This window comes from Rattus rattus, chromosome 5, assembly GCF_011064425.1.
Source record: "Rattus rattus isolate New Zealand chromosome 5, Rrattus_CSIRO_v1, whole genome shotgun sequence".
Lineage (NCBI taxonomy): Eukaryota > Metazoa > Chordata > Mammalia > Rodentia > Muridae > Rattus > Rattus rattus.
In genome coordinates this window covers 135,831,066-135,843,504 of record NC_046158.1, presented here as the reverse complement: position 1 = coordinate 135,843,504, position 12,439 = coordinate 135,831,066, and the positions used below count along the sequence as shown (strand labels likewise).

Sequence of the window (12,439 nt, the reverse complement as noted above, 5' to 3'; positions counted from 1 at the left end):
CTCCAGCACTACTTACCTCGACAATTTCATACACATGCACAATGTATCGTGATCTCACGCATCCCCACCCCCTCACACCCTGCACGCCCCCCACCTTAAGTCCTCCCTCTTTCCCTTATGACATGGAAGCTGGGGAGTTGTCCCTACACAGCATGAATGCTGGGTCACCGAATTCACCTAATTTTCCGATGCTAGTCTCTCACTGAACTTGGAGCTTATCAATGTGGCTAGACTGGCTGGACAGCAGGCCCCTAGAATCCACCCGTGTCACAAATGCATGCTGTGAATCTGAACTCCGGTCCTCATGCTTGAGCCGTAAACACTTTACCTAATAAGGAGATTCCCCTGTCCTGTAGAGGAGGAGCTTCCTAAGGCTCAAGGCTACGAGGTGTGAGGGCCACAGCTTGAGCTGTCACAGGAGCAACAGTCCATGTGCCCAGACAGGTGGGCGGGACCTCCAGGCTCACTCTGGGCAGTGACCCTAGGGCGTTGTCAACAGACCTGCCTGCCTCTCTTTTCCAGGCTACTGGTCTTTATTAACTCTACACACTTGGCTGCCTGTATCCGTTCCAATTCTTTCAAGGCATGAAAGGCTGGCCTCCCAGCAGGACAGGCACTGCGAGAAGACAGCCTAAAATTCAGACCTAAAAGCCTGCTGACCCACAGAAGCATGGTTTGCTTATGTGCCTGCCTCTTTGTCTCCAACTGTCAGGAACCAAGGGAAAAGCTCCTCAAGCCCCCTCCTGTAGAGTCAGCTGGCTTCCATAGGCCAACTACCTGCTGTCATAGCAACAGACTCGACTACAGCTTCCCAGCCAGGGGACCAGGGAATCCCACCAGGAAGAGGCCAAACATAACCAAGGTGGGATGGAGGCCCCAGGTCTCCACCTACTGCAGGCCCATTTGCTAAGCCTAACCACCTCTTTTGCTAAGGCTAAACACCTCATCTTTCCTCTATTTGAAAGCCTTCTCACCCCTCCCAACACGATCCTTCTTTCCAGAAATGACAGGCTGCTGACCCACTCATCTCCCTCCTCCAGAGGCATTGAAATGAGGACAAAACAAAAGCCAGGGCTCATGATGGGCTGAGCCAGCACTTGGCTCTGTGGCCTTGGGTAAGTAGCTACCACTCTCTGGACCTGAGTTAAGGGCTGTTAGTTACTATCCAATCCCTGGACAGAAGGCTGGCTGTTTCCAGGTCATCCGTCTGTCCCCTGTTTCTGGAAGACTCCACAGAGCTGTTTTCCTGAATGCATTTATAGTTTCTTTACTAATTGGCTGTGTGGCTCTTACTGCCGCTTGTATTCTCTGGGCCTCAGGTGTGTTACCTATGATGTAATGCTACATCACTCCTACCCTGCCTTCTCTCAGACCTGCCAGGAATGACAGAGGAGTACAGAGACGCCCACCCATCCTCGCACACCAGCCACAAGCAAACACTCACTCCGGATCTGTTTCTTGATTTCCTTGGAGGGGTCCAGCCAATTCTGGAAGAGAATAGAAGAGTTGTTCTTTAGAAGGAAGATCAAGGAGTGGGCAGAGTGGAACCGGGAGAGACGACTTATCCAGAAGTGGCCAGCCACAGACTCTCATGGATCCATTGCCTGGATCCATTTACTTGGCACTAAGGAATGAAGCCTGCATTCCCAGTGGGGTTTAGACATGGTATCAGGGCTGATCCTGAGATGGCCACAGTGACCAATTACTGCATCTATAACTAGAAGGAAAGTCAGGCAGCCCCCCACTAGGGCAGAAGAAGACATTGGATAGGGACTTCTCTGTTATTCAGGGAACCCATGCAACTACATCATAGCTCTCCAGCTACCCATTTGGGAAGACCTTAGGAAAGACTGGGGCAGGGAGCTGGGCCAGAGACCTGTGAGAGGTTGGAGCTGCTAATGTAGAAACAGGAGATGCCTACTGAAAGTCTGGGGGAAGCTGGAGGATACATACGGTCAGGTCTATAGAAGCCTCCCTGCCCACCCACCACAGCAGGCTCCCAGCCGGGCACCTTCTGGCTGTCGGCATCGCAGAAGGTCAGACCGAAGTAGTCCTTCTCGAGGAGGTTAAGGTGCTCACAGACCAGGTCAAACAGCACCTGGCCCCGGCCGTGCTTCTGAGGAAGAAAGAAGAGCTATTGTGAGGCCCGTGGACCTGCTGGTGTGGCTGGGAGCTGACCCAGGTTCCACTGGACAAAGCAAGAGTCCCCACAAGCCTCCCCTCAGCTGGGCAGGACCTCAGCACTCCTGCCACAGGCTCTGCTCTCTGGGTCTATAATGTCCCATCTAGGTCTCTCTTATAAGCCCTGCCAGGGGCCTCCTAGACCATGGACCTGCCTGAAGCATGCTGGGATTTCTGCCTGGAGCATGCTGGGATTTCTGCCTGGAGCAAGCTGGGATTTCTGTGTCACAGAAATCAAGAGAAGCATCTGAAAACCAAAGTCCTAAGGTTTGTGGGCAAGAAAGAGAAGATGTCCTCAAATGACATGAGACAGAGACGGGGTGGGAGTGGGGTGCAGGAGATAACACGGAACTCAGAATCACCGTGAGACTATCCTTTTATAGTCACCCCTGCATATCAGTCCTTAAAACGGTGACATTTTTACCAAGGCACAGACACCCCGAGACACCTTTTCCTGATGCCAGTCTGTGCTGAGTCTTAATCCGGTTTACAATAGTAATGACCCTTTCTGGACCTCGGCGTCACCATCTGTACCAGGGAGTGCCAGGCCAAGCCATCGCTCTGGACAGCACAGTGGGTCCTCCTGTGGTTTGGCTTGGACTCGGGACACACAGGAGTGAGCCTCGCTGAGGCCAGCCAGCCTGGGGCAGGGCATATGGCGCTGGGCGTTCCCTACCTCCACCTCACACTCGTACTCAGAGGCATCAAGCAGGGTGACGCGGCAGGTGGCACTCTTGAACTTCTTGGCAATCTTCTGGGGTGACTTCTGGGCCTTACTGGGCGTGGTCCTCTCCGACAGGCCATCGGCCTCACAGTAATCCTTTTCCTCCATATCTAGGCTCTGTGGGGCCAAGCAAGAAGTCAGTGGACTCGAAACAACTGGGTGGCTGAGGCCAAGATATCCCTAAAATAAGAAGTGTCACCTTCTACGACCCTCAGGGTGACCATGGGTTATAAACGGGTTGGTGTAGAATGCTAGGGATTTGATGTTTCCGTGTGAGCTGAGGGGTCTGTGTCTTCCTGCAGGCTACTGCTACCGTGGACAGCCTCTGCAGAGAGGAGCAGCCCAGAGACCTGAAGTCAGCACCAAGCTGCCCTGTCCTCTCCCTAGAACAGTGAGTGACTCATGAGGACATCTGTCCGTCTGTCTGGTCTCTCCCATCTTACTTGTCACTAGGTCTAGCCTAAGACTGAACTGGTGATCCCAATGGAGGGAAAAGCTGGCCCCCTCCATGACTGTGGCCAAGTCCTTGCCCCTCTGTGTCTGTTACAAATTAGGGAGGCATAAACGAAGGGCTCAGTGAGGCCCTCAGTCTTCTGTAGTTCTCAGGGGATGCGTTTTGTCAAGGTCTCGCTGGGTTTGCCAAGCTTGAGTAGAAGGCAGGAGACTACCCTGGAAAGGGCCATGTTCTGGGTCTCACCTCCACCCCTGGCTTTGTATGTGGCTTTGGGTAACAGGGTTCCCTGCACTGAGCCACAGATCCTCTCAGCATAAAATGGGAGAGATAACACCTCCCCTCTTGGGACTGAGAAATTAGACACAAAATGGCCAGCATGCCCCAGCCCAGAGTTCAGTGTGTAACGGTTCACGAATGTATCTGAATCCTTCTTCCTTTCCAGCTGAGGAAAGGACTAGTGACTTTTAGTACTAGCGGGGAGAGGAGGGATGTCCAGGCCCCAGTACACACCTGTTCAGCAGGCCTTGTGTCCTGCTGGGTCAGATGCTTCTCATTGGAATTGGTCTCTGGGTGGCTGTGGCCTGCGGGGGTCACCGGGGTGGTCACAGCTGCAGCAGCCTCTGGCTGCTGTGGAGTCTCCTCCTGAGCCTTCTTCACCTCAGAATCTGGGCCTGTCTCTGTTGTCATGGTGACCAGCACGCCTGCATCGGAATGAAGGGGAGCATGTGACTGGGGGAAGGATGACAATGTGACAACAAGGGGGGCAGGAACCGCACGTGGTGAGGGACAGATGGAGACAAATGGACAAAGAGCCGGACAGAAGGCAGGGGTAGGAGACAGAGGGACAGAGGGACGAGGAGGCATGAGAGTGTGAGGAGCCTCTTTCCCTCTGTGTCCAGACCTGGGATCTGGACCTTTTCTAAGGATGATGAGAGTGTCTCTAGGGTGCTGTGGTCTGCACCGGGCGCCAGCAAGGCCCTGGCCAGGCTGATGGTCCCACTACACCTGGCCTACCACAGCCCCTCAGCTAATGCAGGACACTGACTGCAAACTGATAAAACCTTGGGTTCCAGACCTGTGTGTGAGTTTAGACAATTCCCTTCACCTCCCAAGCTGGAATAACTAACACACACACAACACATACACATGCACGCACGCACCCAGGTGCACGCACGCACCAGTCCCCGATTCACAGAATGTTATCAAGACTCATCCCATGGACAAAAACAGGTAGACATGGAGTGGTCAGGGTAGCAGGGACTCTGAGGAACTTTGGGACAGGTTCCCCTTTGAAGCATTAAATGAGACGCCAGAGAAGGCCATGAAGTTGCTGCCCCGCTCTTCTGTTGGAATTAGCCAGCCCCGACAGACAGTAAGTAACCTCAACAGCCCGGCTTCACGCTTTACTCGGGGATTCTGAGGGAGACTTGCCACCATGAAGAGAAGTTAGGAAAACTAAAAGGCCTCAGGGATGGGATGGGATGAGAGGAAGCTTCACTCACACTTCAGACATCTTGGAACTACTTGAATCTTTTTTGTTTCTGAGGCGAAACAAATTCCAGGCGAGCTAGCCTTGACTCACGACGTGGTCCATGCTGGCACTAAACATGTGTGTGTACATATGCCATGGCATGTGTGTGGAAGGCAGAGGACAACTTTCAGAACGTGGTTCTCTCGTCCACGATTGGTTCTGGGCATCCAACCTGTGCTAAAGACACCTTTTTCCACAGAGCCAGATCAACAGCGGAGGCTTGAACCCTTGTTCCTTCTGTCTCAGCCTCCCCGGCAATGGGATTGCAGATGTGCGACATCACAACCAACATGTGAGGATTGGGTAAGTGTCTTAACTTGTAAGTTCGTCTTGTTTTAAAGCCAAAAGCACCCCTTCCCAACCACACCCAGAGTAAGAGAAATGAGCAGGAACCATCTCTCTTTGGCCTAGACCCTTCCTCTAAGTCTGCTCTGTCATAGCATAAGGGAGACATTCACACAAGGCGTGCTAGGAACGTACCCTCAACCATCCACCATGAAAGGCCTCAGACAGACAGACAGACAGACATCCAACACTCGGAGCCACCCATGGGCTCTAGGGTTCACACTTCCACTTATTTATCTTTGCCAGGTGTGGGGGGTCTCACACCTATATCACCAGCACTTGGGAAGCTGAGGCAGGAGGATTATCACAAGTCTGAGGGCAGCCTAGGCTACAAAATGAGACCTGTCTCAGAAAAATCAAAACCAAACCACACCAAACAAAACATTTAACTTATTCACTTATTCAAAGTTGTGGAGGGGGCAGGAGTGGAATCCGGGGCCTCACATACACTCGGGCCTCACTTACGTCTCTCTGCATCCTGGGCACTGGGCTGGTTTCCAGTCCTTGTCTGGCGGGGTCATTAGGTAAAATTTATTTAAATAGTTTTGTGTTTAAAAAACAATCTGAAGATGGGTGGAGAGAGAGCTCAGTGGTTAAGAGCACCTGCTGTGCTTGCAAAGGACTGAAGTCAAATCCCCAGCACCCTCATGGGGAGCTCAGAGCTGCCTGGCGCTCAGCTGCAGGGTGGGGAGGGATATCTGGCTGCTTCTAGCGCCTCCACCATCACCAAGACACACACAGCAAATAAACATACGTCATAAAACAAACATTTAAAATTATCTTAAAAACCCAAAAGCATATGGAGACTCTTTCGGCTGTGACCATCCAAGTTCACATGACCCTAGTGTCCATCCAGGCAGCCCCTGGGATACATCCACAAATACCCTTCCTGGGTCCTCTGTTGGCTTCAGCCCAGACCCATGCAACTCTTTCCTGAACCTATAGCTGCCTGGAAATAGCTGGGAAAGAATTTTTAAGTGAATATCCCAAATTTCCCTGCATTCCTCTGGAAGCCAGTGCTACAGACAGGAACTGCTGGGCACCACTTGAAAAATAGCTACTCTAATCCACTTCTGTCACAGGTAAGAAGAGTCACAGTCGCATCTTCAAACTGTCCCTTCGCTTCTTCGGTCCGCTCTCCTCCCCACTGCGGCCTAGCTCTCCAGATCTGAATGGCTGGCCCATCTTCTCTCTCCTGCATTCAACTACCCCTAGCAAAACACCCAACATAACCTCCTCAAAGGAGAAAGAGCCCAGGCCCAGGCTGAACACCAAGGAGCTACAGTGAAGCCATAGCCAGGGGGCTGGATTCATAGATACAAGCGTATCCTCTCAGAGAGAAAAAGGGAAATGCACACAAAAATCACGGCAAGCATTTGAGCGAATGGGCATGGTGTCAACGATCCACACATACGACCCCTACCTTAGTAAACACACAGATCCTCACGACAGTGTGAAACAGGAGAACCTGTCACTGTGTGACTTGATATATGCTAATAAAAGCATTAAAAATATGAACAGCTAGGTAAATAAATGCTGGGGACCCCAGAGCCCCCATTAGAAGAAGAAGAAGAAGAGCTACCAGTATTCAACGCTTCAGACCAGGAATAGAAACACTTCAGCTTGCCTAGACTCGCTGTTGCCGGTCCCATCCCCACCTTCCAGCTTAAATCTGACAGCTCATCATTTCCTGCATTAAAATTTCAAACTCCTTTATTTGGCCTCTCATTACATTTGTCTCCGCACTCCCCATGAATCTTCAACCGGCTCCTTACATAACACTCCTGCACACGGTAAACAAGGGAATTGCATGGCTCCTAGATACATGCCGAGGTTCACGGTGTGCATGGTATAGCCTGCATCCTCAAGAGCTCTGCCTACTCCGTATCCTTTCCCGAATTTGTGGCATAACCGTTCCCTCTTCCAGGAAGCCTTTCCCAGCCATCTCCCCGCCCGCCAAGGCATCTGCACACTTACACAGTCGCAGAGCATTCTTCTCCCTGCACGTTTTGGCAAGCGGCATCTATACTGATCCCATGTTGGCTTTTCCCCTTGGCCTTTCACCACTGTGCTGTGTCCACTGTGCTGTCCCTTCCAGGGTTAAGGATCACATCTACTGGAAACTGGAACTGAACAGCACCCAGAGATACCGAGGTAATGTTGTTGTGGGGATAAGAGTGGACCCGGGGAAGACAGGACGGAATCTCTGAGGTCACCAAAAGCAAACAAAAGCCCTGTGTGACTTCCACAAAAACATTCTGCTCCATACCACATTTTCCACATATGTCAGCCACTTATTCTCGTTCCAATCATCACGACATTCTCGTTTTTCCATATATGAGCAGCAATTATGTTTCCTTTGGTGGGTATGTTTCAAGACTACATATTAAAATCACCTAGACTGCATTCCAATCAAATAAACTTGCTAAAATACAGAGACTTTTATATTTGAAAACTCGGGCACACCACTTCTGGGGATTTTAAATTTCGGTGCAATATTTTAGGGCTGTTATTTTCTTCCTGAATACCACAGGAATCTCCAAGCCACATCAGGCTGGTCCACTTTCACCCCGAGTTTAAGACGAATACACTCAGGAATACAAGCCAGGATTCGTCGCCATCCTCTCTGAGAATACAGATTTCTTACTTCTAGTTCTGTGCTGCCATGGTGTCTCTGGGCAGTCCTGACTGTCTACAGTATATAACCAATCAAATGGGAATAACGGAACATGTGTTTGTGTGCAGCTTACGGTGGGCTTGTTAGGACATAGCATCCCAGAAAGTCAAATGGCGTCTAGGAGGGACACCAGCAGAGTATCAGCGACTTTATCTCCAAGTGTCAGAACAGACTAACAGTTTCCTTCTAGTTTGATCAAGACCAGGCTCACGTCACACACCTGGCCTCACTTGATCTCCTTCCCTTGACTCCCAAGGACATGCCACCATGCCACAAGCTGGTGCCACAGAGGTGGATCCTCCTGGATTTCCCTTTTTCCTTTCCTTCTCCTTCTCTGCCCACCCCATCCCACCTCCTTCTACATCTGATTGGCCCAAAACTTGCTTTGTAGACCAGGCTGGACTGGAATTCACAAACTCTGACCCACCTCTGCCTTCCGAGTGCTGGAACCGAAAGGTGTACGCCACCACGCCACCGCCATGCCTGTTGCCGAGGCAGGACCCAAATCATTAAACGACTGCCTTAAAGCTTGAGGCTAGCCAGTCGTGAAAGAAAGCTCATGCCTGTAATCCTAGCCCTCAGGAGGCTGTGGCAAAAGGCTTGCTATGAGTTTGAGGCCAGCCTGTATTATACAGTGAGTGCATAGAAGATCTGGCCTGAAATAAATAACTAAATCCACATACATAAACCCTAGGAAAATTTGTTTCCTGGTGCTCATGGCTTCAGATAACAGGATGAGAAGGAGCTCAATAAATCCTGTTTACGCCTATTTTTAAATTTTTACTAATTAAAAATAAAAATAACATTTAAAAAATTTACAGTTAGAATCTTTCTTTGACAAGCCCAAGGATAACAGCATTGTCTCTCACTAGGCCATAGAAAGAGAGCCAAGAACTAGACTGTGGCTTCTGACACAGCAGGCTAAGTCACATGGACATGGTTCTTGCTCAGGCTCAGGCCAACACACACCGGGAGAGCTGCTGGGTGGCCAGGCCAGACTGGGTACAGTCAGGGCCCTTGGGGCAACCATGTGCCAGTTCCCACAGAGCTCACTGTAGGGACTTAGATCCCCCAGGGTATGTTTTAGCCTTGCCCAAGAGTCTGGGCACCTGCCTATCCAGAATGTGGCCTTTGTTCACAAAGCAGGCTTCTAGGGTAGGGGCAGGAATGGAACATTTAAGAGGAGGAGGTGGTACTTGGGCTGAGTCATCCTGTGGGCAAAAGGGCCAGAACGCGATGCCCTTATCCTTCAAGAAACATACAAAGGAGGCTCCATACGGCCTGGCAGGAGGGACTGGGTAGCCAGGGAGAAGAGCAGGAAGTAGGGTCTTGTGGGCAGCCTCGCAGTGTCAGGGACTGATACAGACGGTGAGGGCCTATCAGGGAACATCAGTGTGGCCAGGCCCGGGCTAAAGACTTCCCACCACTCACAGACCCTCCTGGCACAGCCGTGAGCCCTCAGACCGGCAGTGCAGACATGTCTGCCTACAACAGAGGCAGAAAGACAAAGGCCAGCCAGCAGGGCCAGGCTGGTGGCACCGACATAGGAAGGCAAATACACAGGATTAGGAAAGAGAAAGGTCAGCCAGAATGTCAGTGCGAGCGTCGCCCATACCACCACTGTCTGCAGAGAGGGGCCCTGTGTGGCCTGGGCTAGGGCTGGCTCAGCAGGATGTCAGCATCTGGGGCTCTGCAGGACCACGCAGCAGCCTTCATATCCTCTAAGCCTTCCATCTGGACGGCCTGCAGGGAGACATCCCCTCGGCCGAGGTGATATCCACTTGGCCTGGCTGCTGTACCTGCTCTTTAAGATAAATCAGCTGACATCTAGTTAACCTTCGAACCAGGGCTGGGGGGAGTCGGCACCTCCAAGGCCAGTCATCAGATGTGTTCATTTCTCAAGCCCCCTAGCGACCGCCTGGGTCCAAACCAGGGTCTTGATCCAGGGTCTCCCTCCCGGCAGTCACTCCTAGGATTTATTCTCCAAGAGCAAGCACAGGAATCTTTGCAGGAGTCTAGTTGGATGCCCTTATTAAAACCTCCAGTGGTTTGTGGCTGCACAAGCCTGTAATCTGAGCCCTCAGGAGGCTGAGGCAGGAGGATCTTAGTTCGAGGCCAGCTAGGGTAACATCTCAAGTCCTTGTTCAACAAACAAACCCCAAAACAGCTCTAATGAGTTCCTATCGAAATAAGACACACACTGCCCTTCTCTCTAGCCTCTGCTCCTAGCCCTGCCAGCAGACACGGCCTCCTCCACCGTATGTCCTTGCAGCCTCTGTCTGTGCTTCAACTGTGCAGGCCGATCCCCACATCAGGGCTTCATCTTCCCTGTTCACAAGCAGTGACTCTGTCCCCTCTCCTGGTATGACAACTTTCACCTCCATATGTCTACCCTATCTAACCTAGGTCTCTCTCCCTAACTTTCCGCTGTGACAGCATGCCAACTTGTTTGTGTTATTCAAGTATTTCTGTCGGTCTGTCTGTTTTTCCGGTAAGTTTTTTTTTTTTCTGGAGCCATCATTGCAAACTGAACTTAAATCCACTGATCAATCTACTTATTTCTATTTCTCCTCTAGAATAGGAACCCCGTGGAGGTTTATGGCTCATCATCATCAGGCCTTCGAGCAATTTTTGATAAATAACTATAAACACTGAGCAAGGTGTACGGTGAAACAAGTCAGGGCCCCACCTCAAAACCAGAGCGAGCCCTGGGTAGTGACCTGTATCGACAATCTCAGGGCTCGGGAGGCTGAGGCAAGAGGATATAAAGTTCAAGGCTAGCCTGGGCTACACAATGAGACTTCCTCGAAACAAAACTGCAAGAGAAATTAATATTATACAAAGGAAACATCCATCTATCGCCAGGTACTGATCTATGGCGTCTGCATAGCTAACCCTTACAGGAACCTCTTAGGATCCCCATTTTCCAAAGGGGGAGGAGGAAGAAGAAAGGTTGAGTAACCCACCCAAGATCAGACAGCTGGCAGCAGTGCCAGGGTTTACAGGCTGCAGTCACCTCAGGAGCCCTCATGGCTCCTAGCCAGGCAGCCTCTCCTCTGATTTATCAGACCTGAATCACAGGGTTTTTAGACCAATCTCCTGCCCTATCCTCCTTATCGAATTGATGAGGACCCACAGCTGCCAAGAAACTGACTTTCGCAAGGACGAAGCACTGGGCCAGACGGCTATGGTTTCAAAGGCTCTCCTACTACACAGCGTTTCGACATTTCAACATCCTCGGGCTGGGGAGCTCAATGGACGCTAAGTGTTGCAGGGGTGAAGGGCAGACTTCTCAAGACTGAGATGCAAATCCACTGGGAGGAGCCACAGTAAGAGCCCCGGATCATTGGTTTTCCTCTCAACACTGCCACTTCCTACCTGAGGAGTGTCCAGGCAAGTCACTTCTTTCTGTTTCCTCGTGAATAGTAACACCATGAGAATAACAGATTACAGACACTGCCAGGACTCTGCCATCAGGGGAGAAACTCACATGAGCAGTCACCCACTAGATGGTGAGGCCGTCTCCTCTAAATCCTGGGGATTGGTGACACCAAAGACCAAGTGTTCCAGGAGACTCTGATTCAGGAGTAGAAGTAGCAGTAGGAAGGAGGGGAGAGGAAGGGAGAGGAAGGACACGAAGGGGATAGGAAGGGAGTTGGGAGAGAGGGAAGGGTTCAAGAAAGGGTGGGTGAGGGGCAGGAGACAACTAAAACACCATTCGTAAAATGGTGAGAATACCTCTATCCTGTGTTTCTGTGAGGTAAGCTCCAATAAAGCATTTGAGTGACATTTAGCCCCATAGTCAGTGCTCCTGAGACATCAACATCCTTGCCTTTGTTCAAAGACCAACATGTTACCACTCACATTCCCTCAGAGATGGAAATGCGGACCGTTCAGCGTTTGCCTCTGTGCTGCCATTGTTCCCACTATGAACACGAACTGCTTGAGAAGTCAGCAAAGGAAGCATCAGAAGTGCACACCTAGGGAGGCTTTCTCTCTCTTCTGGAACCAGGGCTCCATCCCACAGGGATTTCCCCAAGGCCGAGCTACGGCTTCCTCCAGTCACACTGAATGGACGTGAATGAGCCGAGGGGAGGGTGCAGGCTGTGCTCTTTCTGAGCCAGGCCCACGTGGTCTAAAAGGATCTGAGCCTCCAGTCATCCTTACAGGTGGGTGCTCAGGTGTGGACGTGGCACTGGGAGATGACAATTTGTCAAAGGCCTGTGGCATCCGCAGGAACAGCCTTAAATGAAATCAAACAAGACAATGAGGCCACCACCTACCAGCACTGGCTTTCTGTCTCCAAGTTTCAGAGGCTACGAAGGAGCCGCAGACAGATTTGCTAGTGTGGGACAGGGAACACGGGACAGGCTTGATCTACAGAGTAAGGACATCAAAGAGGAAAGATACCTCCTGCTTGGACCATACTAACAACTGCAGGAGGCGGCCAAGACCTCCTTTGTCAGAGCCGTCTGAAAGCCTTTCAGGGCTACACCCCAGCCATCCGAGCTGCCATACAGGGTGGAG

At 51.2% G+C, this 12,439-nt stretch overlaps 1 protein-coding gene across 12 annotated transcripts in view; it reads right to left on the bottom strand.

The window, feature by feature from the left end:
* Epb41l1 (erythrocyte membrane protein band 4.1 like 1) overlaps positions 1 to 12,439 on the bottom strand; it is a 120,361-nt gene that overhangs the window by 44,089 nt on the left and 63,833 nt on the right. For 10 of the 12 annotated variants that reach the window (XM_032904588.1, XM_032904582.1, XM_032904586.1 and 7 more), the window contains 4 exons: positions 3,870 to 4,063; positions 2,858 to 3,022; positions 2,012 to 2,116; positions 1,445 to 1,487 (listed from right to left, as the gene is read on the bottom strand). In XM_032904588.1, coding sequence (XP_032760479.1) covers positions 1,445 to 1,487; positions 2,012 to 2,116; positions 2,858 to 3,022; positions 3,870 to 4,046 — 490 coding nt within the window. In that variant the 5' untranslated portion in view covers positions 4,047 to 4,063. Of the gene's footprint in view, positions 1 to 1,444; positions 1,488 to 2,011; positions 2,117 to 2,857; positions 3,023 to 3,869; positions 4,064 to 12,439 lie in introns of those variants that run through there. The other 2 variants (XM_032904587.1, XM_032904589.1) reach the window with 1 other exon arrangement.